The sequence below is a fragment of the Danio aesculapii genome, chromosome 3, assembly GCF_903798145.1.
Source record: "Danio aesculapii chromosome 3, fDanAes4.1, whole genome shotgun sequence".
Lineage (NCBI taxonomy): Eukaryota > Metazoa > Chordata > Actinopteri > Cypriniformes > Danionidae > Danio > Danio aesculapii.
The window spans coordinates 28,353,188-28,367,390 of record NC_079437.1 but is presented as its reverse complement, the minus strand read 5'-3'; the positions used below and the strand labels follow the sequence as shown (position 1 = coordinate 28,367,390).

The window sequence follows — 14,203 nt, the reverse complement described above, 5'->3', positions numbered from 1 at the left end:
TACCATACATGTTACCGCTTTTCATGGAATCATCAATAGCAATAAAAATGATTTATATCCAGCCAGTGGTTGATTATTGTGACAATTTTAGAGAAACAAGAACAAAAGCAAACATGGTTACCAAAGCTGTGTTTTAGACGGGCTGTTTTTTTTAAGGAGAAGATAAATAAATAAAATAAAAATCACAGTATAGTTTAAGGTATATGGTATAGTTTTGGGCGGCATGGTGGCGCAATGGGTAGCGATGTCGCCTCACAACAAGGTCGCTGGTTTGAGCCCCGGCTGGGTCAGTTGGCATTTCTGTGTGGAGTTTGCATGTTCTCCCCGCGTTTACATGGGTTACATGGGTTTTTTTTAAATTGGGTAAGCTAAATTGTCTGTTGTGTATGTGTGTACGTTCTGGCCCTCCAGGTTGGGAGTTGAGCGTTGGGCTAATGACCCACCTCGTAAAAATTAGATGTTACAAAACAACATGGTGTGACTAAACATCAACTTCGATATATACAGGCCCTGGCAGTAAGGCATAGTGTTACTGATATAGTTCTACAAACATTTTCTTCATAGCTTCATTGTTCCCTTTCATTTTCCCATGCTTAATACTGAAGCTTTGTATTAGGTCTTCCTATTTCAAAACATGCTACGCGCTACTTACACACTGTACAAGCAAAAATCGATTCTTTCATTCCAAAGCCCTTCATCATTTATGGACTACCGCAACTCTCTACCTCAAACCGACTGGACTCAAATCAGTTTGACATTGTGTGATCTGAACCTGACAAAAAGCATTTGCTGTCAGTCACTTTGAGCGTTTGTTGATGTCTTTGCTTAACAGTGTCTCTGCTAGCGTAGGCTACATCTACGCTAAATAAGCTATATGGACAGCTAGTGTTTTTCAGCCAATGATAAACTTTCAGTGAAAGCTTAATGTGACTAATTTCAAGGTTCCTTTTACAGCACGGATGTTGTAATGTAATTACAATACAATCATTTAAATAGACTTAAGAATTCTTTTAGTTGTTCAAGTGTAAATCGAGATGAAAGACTCCATTGAAAATCCTGGGGTAAAATAAACATATTTTAAAGACATGGCGGGGGAAAATGTAATTTAACGCAGTGCTTCTTGTCCGGTCTGAGACACACTTTATATTGTATATCTATCAGGCAGTAAAAATCACAAATTTTAAAGAAATCAGAGCTTAAACGAGGTAATTTTATAATGGAAAGACAGGTTACCGAATGTGCTGAGGCTGGCTGGCTGAAAAAAGTCTGTGTGCATATACCACATTGGACAGCTCCAAATGCTATCCATCCCTATCAGTGTTCTCCTTAATTGCTGTACAGCGCAAGATGTGTAAAATGCAAGAATCTGCAACCTGTACCGTTTCCACCAGGTATTTATCAACTCTTAGAAATGTCATGCTATCGTTGAGGTGGGAGTCACATGGACAGACAATGAGACAGATTTATAGCTATTGGTAACACAGGAGTATTAAGTTCCAAAAGCGAGAGGAAATATAGATTAGGAAACAAATATGGTGTTATATTGGGCTGCTTCAAATAACACTGATCTGCTGATGATGCAGTTTATTCCCACAACAAGGACAATCTCATAAAGCGATCAGGCTTAAGTATTGACACACTGCAGCACATGACTAAAAGTGTTTTGAAAAAGCTCGGTTTTGTTGAGAAAAATGATATCTCGATGAGGACAAAAGACCAAACGCAAAGAAAAAGATGTAGTGTGGACAAGGCCTTACACTATTTGATAGCGTTCCAGTTATACACTATCAGAAGGCCAATACTTCAATGGAATGTTTCTTTCTGAATAGATGTGTTCAGAAAATGGCAGGTGAAATATATCCATATGGGCTGCTACTACCAATGATTTTTTATGTACTTAAACATAAATTCTTCATCAAATAAGGCATTTAAACACACATACACACAACAAAAGTGTTAACGGACTAAATATTGCTGATTGTAAAATATTGTTGGTTTAAAATAAATGCAACTTCTTGAAACATACTTCAACATTCTTTTACAGGCATCAAAACAGAAGAAAATTCTGTCATGATTCACTTATTTACTCACCATTAGGACATTTTATTGTGGAATAAATTTCATAATTCTGTAAAATATATAATAAAACTACGGTGAGATTTTTAAAAATTGTTATTACAATTGGAGTCCATAGTAACCAAATCGTCTTTTGTGCAATAATCTAGCACAATTTGAATCAAATATAATAATATGCAACATTTTGCAAACTTGGCGGCACGGTTGCTCGGTGGTTAGCACTGTCGCCTCACAGCAAGGTCACTGGTTCAAATAGTGGCTGAGCCAGTTGGCATTTCTGTGTGGAGTTTGCGTCCTGTGTTCACTTGAGTTTCCTCCGGGTGCTCCTATTTCCCCCACAGTCCAAAGACATGTCTTTTTGACTCAAGACTTTCGGTCTCATTCACTTCCATTCATTTTTAGATGTTAAAAATGGCTCGTTTTGCTGCTTGATGTTGCAAACTGATATTTTATTGTTTTATTATTCTATGTTGTCTGTATAGTCATGCGAACATTTGTTTGTAGGGCAAGTAGTTTGACCGTTTTCTGTCGTTTATCATTCCTAGTCATTTCTCCCAAATGCAGCTGAATCGGAAGTTCTAAAACAATCACAAAAATGAGTGCACTTCACTATTGAAGAATAAGGTCAATAGATGAATTGAATAAACTAAATTGGCCATCGTATGAGTGTGTATAGTATGACCAGCTGGAAGGGCATCCGCTGTGTAAAACATATGCCAGAATAGTTGGTGGTTCATTCCACTGTGGTGATGCCTGATAAATAAGGGCCTAAGTCGAAGGAAAATGAGTGAATGAATGATTTTGCAAACTTCATCCTCATTTGTAAATTTGTCATATTCATATCTTCTTGCTCTCTTTGTTCTCTTAGATCACAGGTGTCAATTCCAGTCCATGGAGGGCCGCAGCTCTACACAGTTTAGTTCCAACTCTGCTTTAACACACTTACCTATAGGTTTCAAACAAGCCTCAATTAGTTGGATTAGGTGTGTTTAATTAGTGTTGGAACTAAACTGTGCAGAGCTGCAGTCCTCCAGGAACTGGTATTGACACCTGTGTCTTAGACAATCCCAGTTCCGATAATAATTGTGGCTCTTAGCTTTCATACAGACCAAACAGAAGCGGCTTTTTAGTCAGAGTTAGTGGCACACATTTGGAAACAATGCTTAAATTATCTTCAAATCAAACCCATTACTTTAAAGAAACCTTTAAATGCATTTTTGAACACAGGCACTGCAATAGAGCGAATGCAGACATGCAGACTTCCCACACACATGTAAATATTGTGATCTTTACCATCAAACACAATGAGTCACAGCAGATGATAACACCAACACTACCACACATGATCCCTTTAACCATATCACATTGATTGAAACAAACTCTCATGAGGAAACTCTCTACGGGACCTGTTTTCTACAGATCCTGAAAAGATCCTGTGTGTTTATATGTGAAACGCAGTGTTTCCCCTGTGTGTACACTTTTCACTTTTATAATCACTTTGCATTTGTGCTCCAAATTTTTATACTAGTAAAACTGAGCTGCTTTTTGTTTTTCTGCTGTATTCTCCCTATTTCAAGAGTTCACAGTTAGCTGATGATTGATAATAAAGCGTGTTTGGCATGCTGTCCCGGGAGAGAGCCCTGAGCTCAAAATATCCTCGGGCCCGGGGCTCCCACCCATTTTATTGGAAGAGAGGGGAGTCTGAGCTCAGGTAGGTCTCGAGAGGTCCCCCGAATTCATTCACTCAGCCTATTCCTTGAATATTAGGGGCTGCCACTGCGGAATGAACCACCAACTGTACCAGCATATGTTTATGCGGTGAATACCCAGTACTAAAACACTCATACATGGTACACTGTGCCCTTTTGGTTTATTCATTTCACTTATACTGCATGTTTTTGGACTGTGGTAAGAAACTGGAGTACCCAGGGGAAACCCATGCAAGCACAGGGAGAACAACTCCACACAGAAATGGCAGCTGGCCCAGCCAGGACTTGAACTAGCAACCTTCTTGCTGTGAGACAACAGTGCTACCCACTGAGCCGCCAAGGCACCCTGTCCTGGATTAGTTAGGGGTAAATGCGGGGATTCTTCAAGGCGAAGATGCCTGAGGTAAGGAAATCTGGTTAATTATGTACGTTCGGATTTGTCTGCTTAGTAAATCATATGATAGCTAATGCAGGACCAGCTGTGGTCAATCATAAGAACATGATCCTCGCGAAAATAGTTAATGAATAAACTTCACAAATCAGATGGGCCATTAAAAGTCAGATGAATCAAGTAGCCTTAAATAATAATAATAATAAAAATAAAACGATTATGATTATGATTATGATTATGATTATTATTATTATTATCAGAGCACCCTTTTTTTTGTCATGGTTAGTCTGGATTAAAAGTCCTATTGTTGCTTGATGGCTATTTGATAGAAATGTTGCCTTTCAGAATGTGTGTGCGCGTGTGTGTGTGTGATGACAGATGTGCAACTGTGGCATCAGTTAGAATACACTTTTTGATAACATAACAGGATGAAGGTCACACACCTGGCCTGATGTCCATCACCATGCCTTAAAATTTGATTTATTTTCATTTGCAGATATTTCTTCTGATTTCGATCTGCAACTTATTTTCCGACACGCACTCTTTCACCACTAGTGGGAGAGCAAACCTGCAGTATGTGTGAGTCCTAACGCCTAAGTAAAGTAAAGGGGACACTATTTTGTCAGTGAGCGCCGTCTTTCGGGTGAGACGTTAAACCGAGGTCCTGAATTTCTGTGGTCATTAAAAATCTCATGGCACTTCTCGTAAAGAGTAGGGGTGTAACCTCTGTGTCCAGGCCAAATTCCCTCCATTGACCCTTACCCATCATGGCCTCCCAATCATCCCCATCCACTGAACTGGCTGTACCACTGTCTCTCCACTCTACCTATAGCTTGTGTGTGGTGAGCGCACTGGTGCCATTGTCCTGTGGCTGCCGTTGCATCATCCAAGTGGATGCTGCACATTGGTGGTGATGTGGACAGACCACCTCATGACTGTGAAGTGCTTTGGGTGTATGGCCATACACAATAATTGTGCTATATAATTACACACATTACAACTTATGTAACTAAAATAAGACTGTTTTGTTTGTTTAACAAAATAAGGTATAGACCTGTCATATAGGAAAGGAACCTTAACTGACTTCTGTTATGATATGGCACTATATAGAAAATACAATTACATAATATGACTTTCAATGGGGGCCACGGAGTGATCCCCCCTAATATAATGGTAAGGGAAACACTGCAAACGTGTACACCGGGACTTCTCTGTTTGCCTGCGTGGGCTGCATTTACATGAAGTCTCACATGTAAAAAATGCTGCGTAATAGAAGGCAACGGTGACTGTCTCCTTTTCTCTCTCTCTCTCTCTATATCCGTCTCTCTCTGCTTGTTGATATTTTTAGAGCCCTCTGAGATGGAGAAAACAGGCCCAACTGCAGGCAAAGCAGTGAAGACATGAGGGGGCGGAAGGGAAAGAGAGAGAGAACCGGAGAGAGAATGTGCTTGAGTAGTAGTAGATTTCTATATCTTCCAAAGATAATTAACTACACTTTCATGACAGGAAAAAAAATATAATAAAATCCAACAAGACTCCAAAGGCCGTTCCACACGCTCTCATTACTTTGAATGGCAGGCCCTGTGAAGACTCTATCAGCGCTGCAGAAAGACACAAAAACACTTCTTCAGTGTGGGTTCATTATGTGAACCGACTGCGCTGCGGGTGAAATTACCTGGTTATGGTGCTCGATGCCCATGCTGATTGTATTGATGAGGATGGCGATCATAATCCCTCTGTTGAAGTACTTGCTTTCAACGATGCCCCAAAGTTTCACTCTTATTTCGTCCCAGACGTCTTTACATTTCCCCAAACAGGTGCGTTTCTTCTTTAGTGTGTCATCAGAGTCGCTGCTCCTCTTCTCGTCTAAGCGGTTCCCATCCCTGTCAGTTTCCTCCAGCGCACCCTCCTCTTCCTCCCCATTGGCCGAATGCCCCGTTGACTCCTCCCCCTCTTTGAGAGACAGGGCTGCAGCACACTGTGGACACTCCTCTGGGTTTGGACTGATGGAGAGGGAGACTGCATTCTCCGAGCTGTGGTCCAACTTGGTTTCGTGAATACAGTGAGGTGCTACAAGACAGACAAAAAAGGAATCTTTTGCTTTTTGTTTTTGACATTTTTCATATAACACAATGATGAATTTCTGCCTGTCAGTTTCTTGGACAGATGCCATATTGCAGCGTAGGATTTGAAATGTCATTGGGCCATAAAAGCAAACACATGGCTGGATTGGCTCTGGTTTTTATTGCAACATGCTCTTTGCTTTTATAACTTGCTATTTGGTTTGGAGTGTAAGGGAAGCTACTTTAAAACCTGGCCAGGGTACAAGCTATTTCTTTTATACAAATCTTAACAAAATATTTAGAATCAAAGAAAAATTCTTCTCTTGAGTGTGATTTAATGAAGCATTTTTGCACGAGTAGATGAAGCTGATATAAATGCAAAGGCCTGATTGTCTAAAATTAACTTGAGCTCTGCAGCGAAACTTCCTGTGAGCAGAGATGGGTTGAAAATATACACAGAATATTTGCAGTTGAGAAGTCTTACGCTTTTAACATTGTGCAGAGAATTTGTAGTAAAAGAGGACGTATGTATGGGTGCGGCCAAAGGAGGTCTGGACAGTGATTGACAAGTGATGAATTTTATAAAACTCCACCTGTTAATATCAGCTGCTTATAAAAGTTGGAATCAGGAATTGAAAACTGTTGCGCACCTCCTCAATGTAATGTAATTGCGTTGGGGATAACAGAATTCTGTGAATTGAATTATTAATTTGTATACAATAAACTACTAATAAGAAAACCCTCTCCTGACCCTTTTTTTTAACATGCATGGGATTGGCTAGATAGTCCAACAACTACTGTATTTGTTAATATGAAAAACAATGCTTAAGTCAGTTTGTCTCCTTTGAAAATGTGCGTTCTTAATCAGAATGTCTGTCTTTGTGTTAGGGTGCTTTCACACATGTGAATCGATTCTCTTGTTCCGAAACAGGGATTAAAATTGTTACAATGTTACTCTTTGTTCTTTGTGCGGTTCGCTTTCACACGGCAAAGTTTCTCAACAGACCAAAAGAGCTAAAACAAGTCACGTGCGAGTGAACTCTCGTCAAATTGGTCACTTTCACAGTTTATTTTGCAGAGTGCTGCTCAGCTGTCATGCGTCCTTATTTTATTTTATGGCGATGAGCAATTAAACATTATAATTGAAAAGCTGCGCTTTTATTTTGAATGGTGACACCCACAGACATCGTCACCAGATATAAATCAGAGGTAAGACTTTCTCATACATAGCAGTTGGCTTATGCATTATAGGCTTTACATTATAGAGAGAAATAACAGATAAAACAAGACGGTCTATTTCCCAAATGGATAAACAGCTCTCGTTAATAGTTCACTTTCACTTTAGTGTTTGACATGAAATGCACATTTACCAGTAGGAATGACATCCCGCCCTACTCATAATTCTCTCTTTATATAGCCGTATATATTCCTAATACATATCCATAATACACTGTGATATAGCCAGGCTTGGATCGTATTGCTTTCTCACTACAATCGATCCGCTCCAGAGTTTGTTTCAATCAAGCCGAGACCACCTCATTCAGGTGACCACAGACCGATTGTTTTGGCACGGATCAGAGCACGATTGCTGGATTCACATATGCCAAACGAACCGCGCTAACTGGAGAAACGCGCCAGTTTCCGAAACAAAAGCCTAGGTGTGATAGCACCCTTAATCTCTATAACCAGCCCACTGCCAGTTTAGATATTTAGGAAACATGCCAAGTGAACATACAGTAGTCAACATTTGAAGTTGATCATCAAAAGTTGTCCTAAAACTATTGAACACTATTCTTGTCTTAGGACAATTTTTATAAACATTTTTAATTCACTTTGGATGTTGACTACTGTATTTGTTTGTCTGAAAAACAATGCTAAAGTCAATAAATCTGCTTTGAAAATGAGCGCTCAGTGTAGTAATGTCTGTCTTTGTGTTAGTCTCTATAACCAGCCAACTGCCTGTTTAGATATTTAGGAAACATGCTAAGTGAACATATTTGTTTACCTGAAAAACAATGCTTAAGTCAGTTTGTCTCCTTTAAAAATGTGCGTTCTTTGTCAGAATGTCTGTCTTTGTGTTGGTCTCTATAACCAGCCCACTGCCAGTTTAGATGTTTAGGACAGTGTTTTCCAACACTGTTCCTGAAGGCACACCAACAGTACACAGTTCAACCTCTCCCTAATCAAACACACCTGAATCAACCCATCAGATCATTAGAAGAGACTCCAAAACCTGAAGTTAATAGATCAGATAAGGGAGACATCCAAAATATGTACTGTTGGAGTGCCTCCTGCAACAGGGCTGGGAAACACTGATTTAGGAAACATGATAAGTGAACATACAATAGTCAACATTTGACACCCAATTATATATAACCCATTATATTCTATATATATATATATATATATATATATATATATATATATATATATATATATATATATATATATATATATATATATATATATATATATATATATATATATTAACTTATTGCTAGTCACAACTTTTCAGTATCCACTGTCATTTTGCTTCAACTAACTCTCTCTTTACTCACTTTGAGCTGAATGGCAGTGATGTTTCTCTCCTCCGTTAACATTGGCTCCTCCTCCTATCGATCCTGCTCCTCCTTTGCCACGCCCCCTCCCACCTCCAGGAGGAGGGGCTTTGCCACGGAGCATGTAATAAAGGGCAGCAGAGCGGCGGCGGGCTTTGCGCAGGATATGGCAGACCAGTTGGAAGAGCTCCTCGTAACAGTCTCCGGGCTCAGCGAGTGAAGCCAGCGTGCTGGAGGACAGGTAGCGAGCACGTTGCTCTTGCATCAGCTGGTGCTCTCGCTGTTTGGTCTCCGAAAACTGAGTGGCAATGACCACCAGGCACAGATTAATCATGAAGAAAGATCCAATCTGGAACAGAAAGGAGAGATACAGCTTGAAAATAATGAAATCCATCATTTACTTCCTCTTACACTGTTCCTTGACCTTTGAAGTAGGCATGGGACGATAACAGTTTTCAAGGTATTTCGCGGTTTGGAAAAGTCCAGGTTTTAAAACCGGCCAAAATTTTCTGCTATACTGTTCCTATGGTTTATGTAAGGTTATGCAAGGTTGTCACACCGTCAGAATCTTATACCAGCCCATGCCTACTTTGAAGGTGTAGTTGCATTTACTGTTGTTCTGCGCATTTTCACAGGTAAAATCAGGAGATTTCAATAGAGATGCACACTACTGGGAAATCTGCTTATGGATGAAAGGTTTCACCGGATGAAAATGTAACAATTAGCTGGTCTTTTAGGTTAAAAGTGACTTTTGTGTTATCCATTAAAAGCAGAAAGCAGATCTGTTTTGCCAATGAAAACCCACCAAAAATTCACATTTACAAGATTTTTCTTTAAAATTGTAAGCTTTGTTTTAACAGAAAATTATGATAAAAAAAATTGTATTTTAAAAATAAGTATATTTTTATATATGAAGAGTTTAGATGCAAAAACCTCTAAATGCCATTTAATATTTTCTTATAAAATTAGCATTTCTCTCCAACTCCTGTGTGTGGACTGTACATAAATATATGAACATAAATATATACGAGGTTGAGAAAAATGCTCATTTTACATGGCATTTAGAGGTTTTGGCATCTGAACTGTTCATTTCTTTATTCTAAGAATTTAAAATTCTAATTTCTAATTCAAAGTATTTTTATTATTTCGAAAAAATGTACAGTTTAAATGTACATGTGTAAATAAAGCAATTTGCAAAATGGTAGGAAATATTTTTGGTACATCAAAAAGTGCAGTTATAATAACTATCCAACAAGATAATCCAGCAAATATGAGTTCTTAATATGTCACTAAAATGTAATATTCATACCTCAATTAAACAGAATGAATAATTAATCAGGTGAATAACTGCAAAAAGGTTCAGTTTTTTAGAAAACAAATAACCCCTCCTTTCAATAAGCTGGCTACAGGCCTGAAAGTGTAACGTTAAAATAATGTTTATTAACTGATAAAGAGAGAGTTTAATAATGACTTTCGTTTATTTTTCGAACAAATTAAACATGTCTCATAGTATTATTAAAAGATGGAGCACAGGCTGTAGTTTTTCTGACAAAATGTTTCAACTGAAATTGGAGATGTTACTCTAAGAGATTAGGAGAACTGGCAGGGTCATATACTTTTACATGTAACCTAGGTGTTTATTCTGCAGTTAGCTTTCAGGGAGTATCGTTCACAGACTATATCAGTCTGCTATAACGTTTGACTGACCATAAAAGCGGTGAAAACACTAGCAATAGCTGCATTATCATGATGGACTCATTCAGTAGCGAACTTGAGTTTATGTGACTTACACTTTTCATTGAAAAAAGCTCTTTATGTCCACCTTTTTTTGCTACTGCATCCTCACTTGTGCATGTCACACACATCGGGAAATTCCCTCTGCGCAGTTGTTTTGGCGCTGCTTGTATATGAAAGCAGCCTCTCACACGACAGCAGGGAAAGGCACAGGCAATCACAATGTTCAGTTGTGTTTTGGGGGGGGGGGGGGGGGGGGGGGGCGATGCGACTTGAGGAGAGAATGTGATTTAAACCTTTCAGCATATGTCTACATTTATATTGACAGCACATAGTTTTTTAAGATAATTAAATTATTGGTGGGGACATTTCAGTAGTTGGTGGATATTGGTGGGTACACGTCCCCTCCGTCCACCCTAAATCTGCACCCTTGATATTTTGACCATAACGACATTTTTAGTCTCCATTGCTTTAAATATCTAGACAATGACACCAAACCTCCAGAAATCTCTCTAACACAGCTTGTGCTGCAGTGTTCGGCACATACGCAGCAGCCATAGCTGTCTCCATGAGCTGCTATAAATGGACCCTATGTTTGAAGAAGTCAGCAGACGCCCAAACAAGAGCCTGTTTTGTTGTGTGTGTCCCCGCACCGCTCTAGCTTTGATATGCTGTAATTACCAGGCCCTTTCATAGGAGCAAAACCTCCAAATATCTCCTAGTCCTCGCAGAGAAGGGCTAGATCCCTCTGCCAACATGAAACGGATTAAAACCGGGAGCCAATCATTTTAAAGACTGAGGGCAAGCCAGTTCCAGACTCATCAGAACAGAGAGCTGATCTGCTCTTCTATCATTCAATATTCATATCAGCACCATTCGTCAACACATTTGCACTCATGAACACCCAGATCTCGCTCTTAGGCCTTAATAAAAGTACAGGCTGGTTCCTGCATATGTGAAGTAGGGATCAGAGAGGACATTTGAGTCGTGAGGAGGAAAGAGAAGGTGGAGGAATGCGCATGAGTGTGTGTATGTGTGTAGGGCAGCTGTGCAGGTGTGTCCTGCCTTCACATCTGCTGTCCTGATTTGGGATTCTGATGTGTGACTGGACCGCTCCTAATCAACAGCCAGACCTCTGCTTTATGCAAATATGCACCTTCTTTCCTTGCAGTCACCTTTCCACTTTTCATTTCCATTGCACTGTTAAAATCACACACACACAAGCATAAATTAAACATGCCTTCAGCTACTTTCTTTCATTTACAGTTGAAGACAAAATGATTAGCCCTCCTGTGAAATTGAAATTTATATGTTTCCCAAGTGATGTTTAACAAAGCAAGGACATTCTGTTCACAGTATTTTCTATTATAATTTACTTTTGGATAAACTCTTATTTTGTTTGGTTTGGGGTAACAATACTTTCAACATTATTAGCCCCCTTTGATTTTTTTTTTCTTGATTGGTTACAGCAAAAAATATATATACTCCGCTGACTTGCCTAATTAACCAACGTTATCTGACGGCAGTTCATAACTTTTGATGTAGTGGCTAATTCATATGAATCCATAAGGCGATTCGAATGTTATCACTCGATTGAATGGATGTTATCAGTGGTTATCAGCTGACAGATATGGGGCAATAGGGGCCTTCTGCACCTACTATAGGCTATATCATAAATCATATATCACTATATCATCCATCCACATGGTTAATCAGCAATAGATCACATAGGGCTGAGGCTGGAAGTTAACGAGAATCATTTATATTATTTATTCAATTTCCCATTAGTTGTATTTTATTAACGTCTACCCCTACCCCAAACCCAACCGTCACAGTAATGTAAAAACAGATCTGGATCTGGAGTCTTCTCTATTAGTATAGCTGATTAACCATGAGAATTAATCTCCAATGACGGTTGGGATTAGGTTTGGGGTTGGGTGCCATACCTCCTTTTCAGTGGTGTAAAGTAACTAATTACAAATACTCAAATTACTGTGAGTAGTTTTTCTCAGGAATTGTACTTTACTAAGTAGTTTTAAAAATGTGTACTTTAAGTACATTTTTAGCGCTGTATCTGTACATTTACTCCACTACTTTCCTTTAACCTGCAGTCACTACTTTATTTTTTCTTGTCTATGGGGATTAGAAAAATCTGTCCTGTGATTCCTGTCCAATCAAATCGCATAAAGAAGGTAAATCACATCATACTGAACTACCTCAAGATGAGAAGATGAAGGATGTTTACTGTATGATGACCGAAATGGTCCCAAACACCCAGCACGCACAAGCCAACAAGACGTCAACATGACGTCAGATTGACGTTGTACCTTAATGTCATAGGGACGCTGCATTTTGTTTGGAAATTTTGTTTGTCTAACCTAATATTAATGTCTTATGACGTTGTGTGCCTTCTGGGCAATAACTAAACGCACTACAGAATGTTACGTTTACACACATCCACAAATTACATGTAAATGCATCAGCTTTTCACAGCGTAATACTCACTACTCACTACTCTTAAGTACTTTTTAAAGGTCTACTTTTTACTCATACTTTGAGTAATATTTACAACAGATACTTTTACTCTACTTGCACTACATTTTTAGGCAAGTAATGGTACTTTTACTTGAGCATGATTTTTCAGTACTCTTTCCACCACTGCTCCTTTTTAAAATCTAAGTTTTCATACAATTGAACTCGTATGAATTAGCCACTAAACTGACAAAACATAAAATAGTTACATTTGTGAGATCAGGCTGAATTAACCTAACTTGCCTAGTTAACCTAATTAAACTTGTTAAGCCTTTAAGGCAGTGGTCACCAAACTTGTTCCTGGAGGGCCGGTGTCCTGCAGATTTTAGCTCCAACCCTAATCAAACACACCTGAACAAGCTAATCAACATCTTACTAGGTATACTTGAAACACCCAGGCAGGTGTGTTGAGGCAAGTTGGAGCTAAACCCTGGAGGGACATCGGCCCTCCAGGACCGAGATTGGTGACCCCTGCTTTAAGGCCTTGTCCACACATATACGGGTATTTTTAAAAACAATGTTCTCCCAGAATTCTTTAAAAAATAAAAATCTCTGTTCATTTGAAAATGCAAAAATACACTGTGATTAAAGGCATGCCAAAACAAAAGTGTTTTTTTATGCTGGCTTCAAGGCAAGGCAAGGCAAGTTTGTTTATATAGCACATTTCACACACAATGGTAATTCAAAATGCTTTACATGAACAGGAATAAAAGAAACAAGTATAAGAAAATTAAACAGATTAAAATGTGTTTAAAAAGATTTTTTAAAGTAATAAGAGTGCGATCTGTGGGACGTAGCACAGTGCTCATTCAATAAAGGCACAGCTAAACAAATTAGTTTTAAGCCTTGATTTGAATGTGTCTAATGTTGGAGCACATCTGATCCCACCAAATGCATGGTTTCCTCTACATTCATTTTTCCATGGCGCTCAAGACATTTGTCATTGAAATAATGCTAAAGGTAGCTGGAAGATTTGTGTAAAAGGCCTGCCACCACATCTAGAAAAAAAAATCCTAGAGAAAACACTGCAAATGTATTTAGTTTTAAGTATTAAGTTAATTAAGTTTTAAGTATTAAGTTAATAAGTTACAGTAAGCAAATAGCATACGAGTCAATGCAAAGAGAGAAAGAAAGAAAGAA

General features: G+C 38.8%; 1 protein-coding gene across 1 annotated transcript in view; it reads right to left on the bottom strand.

Annotated features, from left to right (window-relative positions):
• Nucleotides 1–14,203, bottom strand: part of cacna1ia (calcium voltage-gated channel subunit alpha1 Ia) — a 284,961-nt gene that overhangs the window by 109,875 nt on the left and 160,883 nt on the right. Inside the window, exons 8-9 of the mRNA XM_056451129.1 lie at nt 8,798–9,146; nt 5,852–6,246 (exon numbers count right to left, since the gene is read on the bottom strand). Of these exons, the coding sequence (XP_056307104.1) occupies nt 5,852–6,246; nt 8,798–9,146 (744 nt within the window). The remainder of the gene's footprint in view (nt 1–5,851; nt 6,247–8,797; nt 9,147–14,203) is intronic.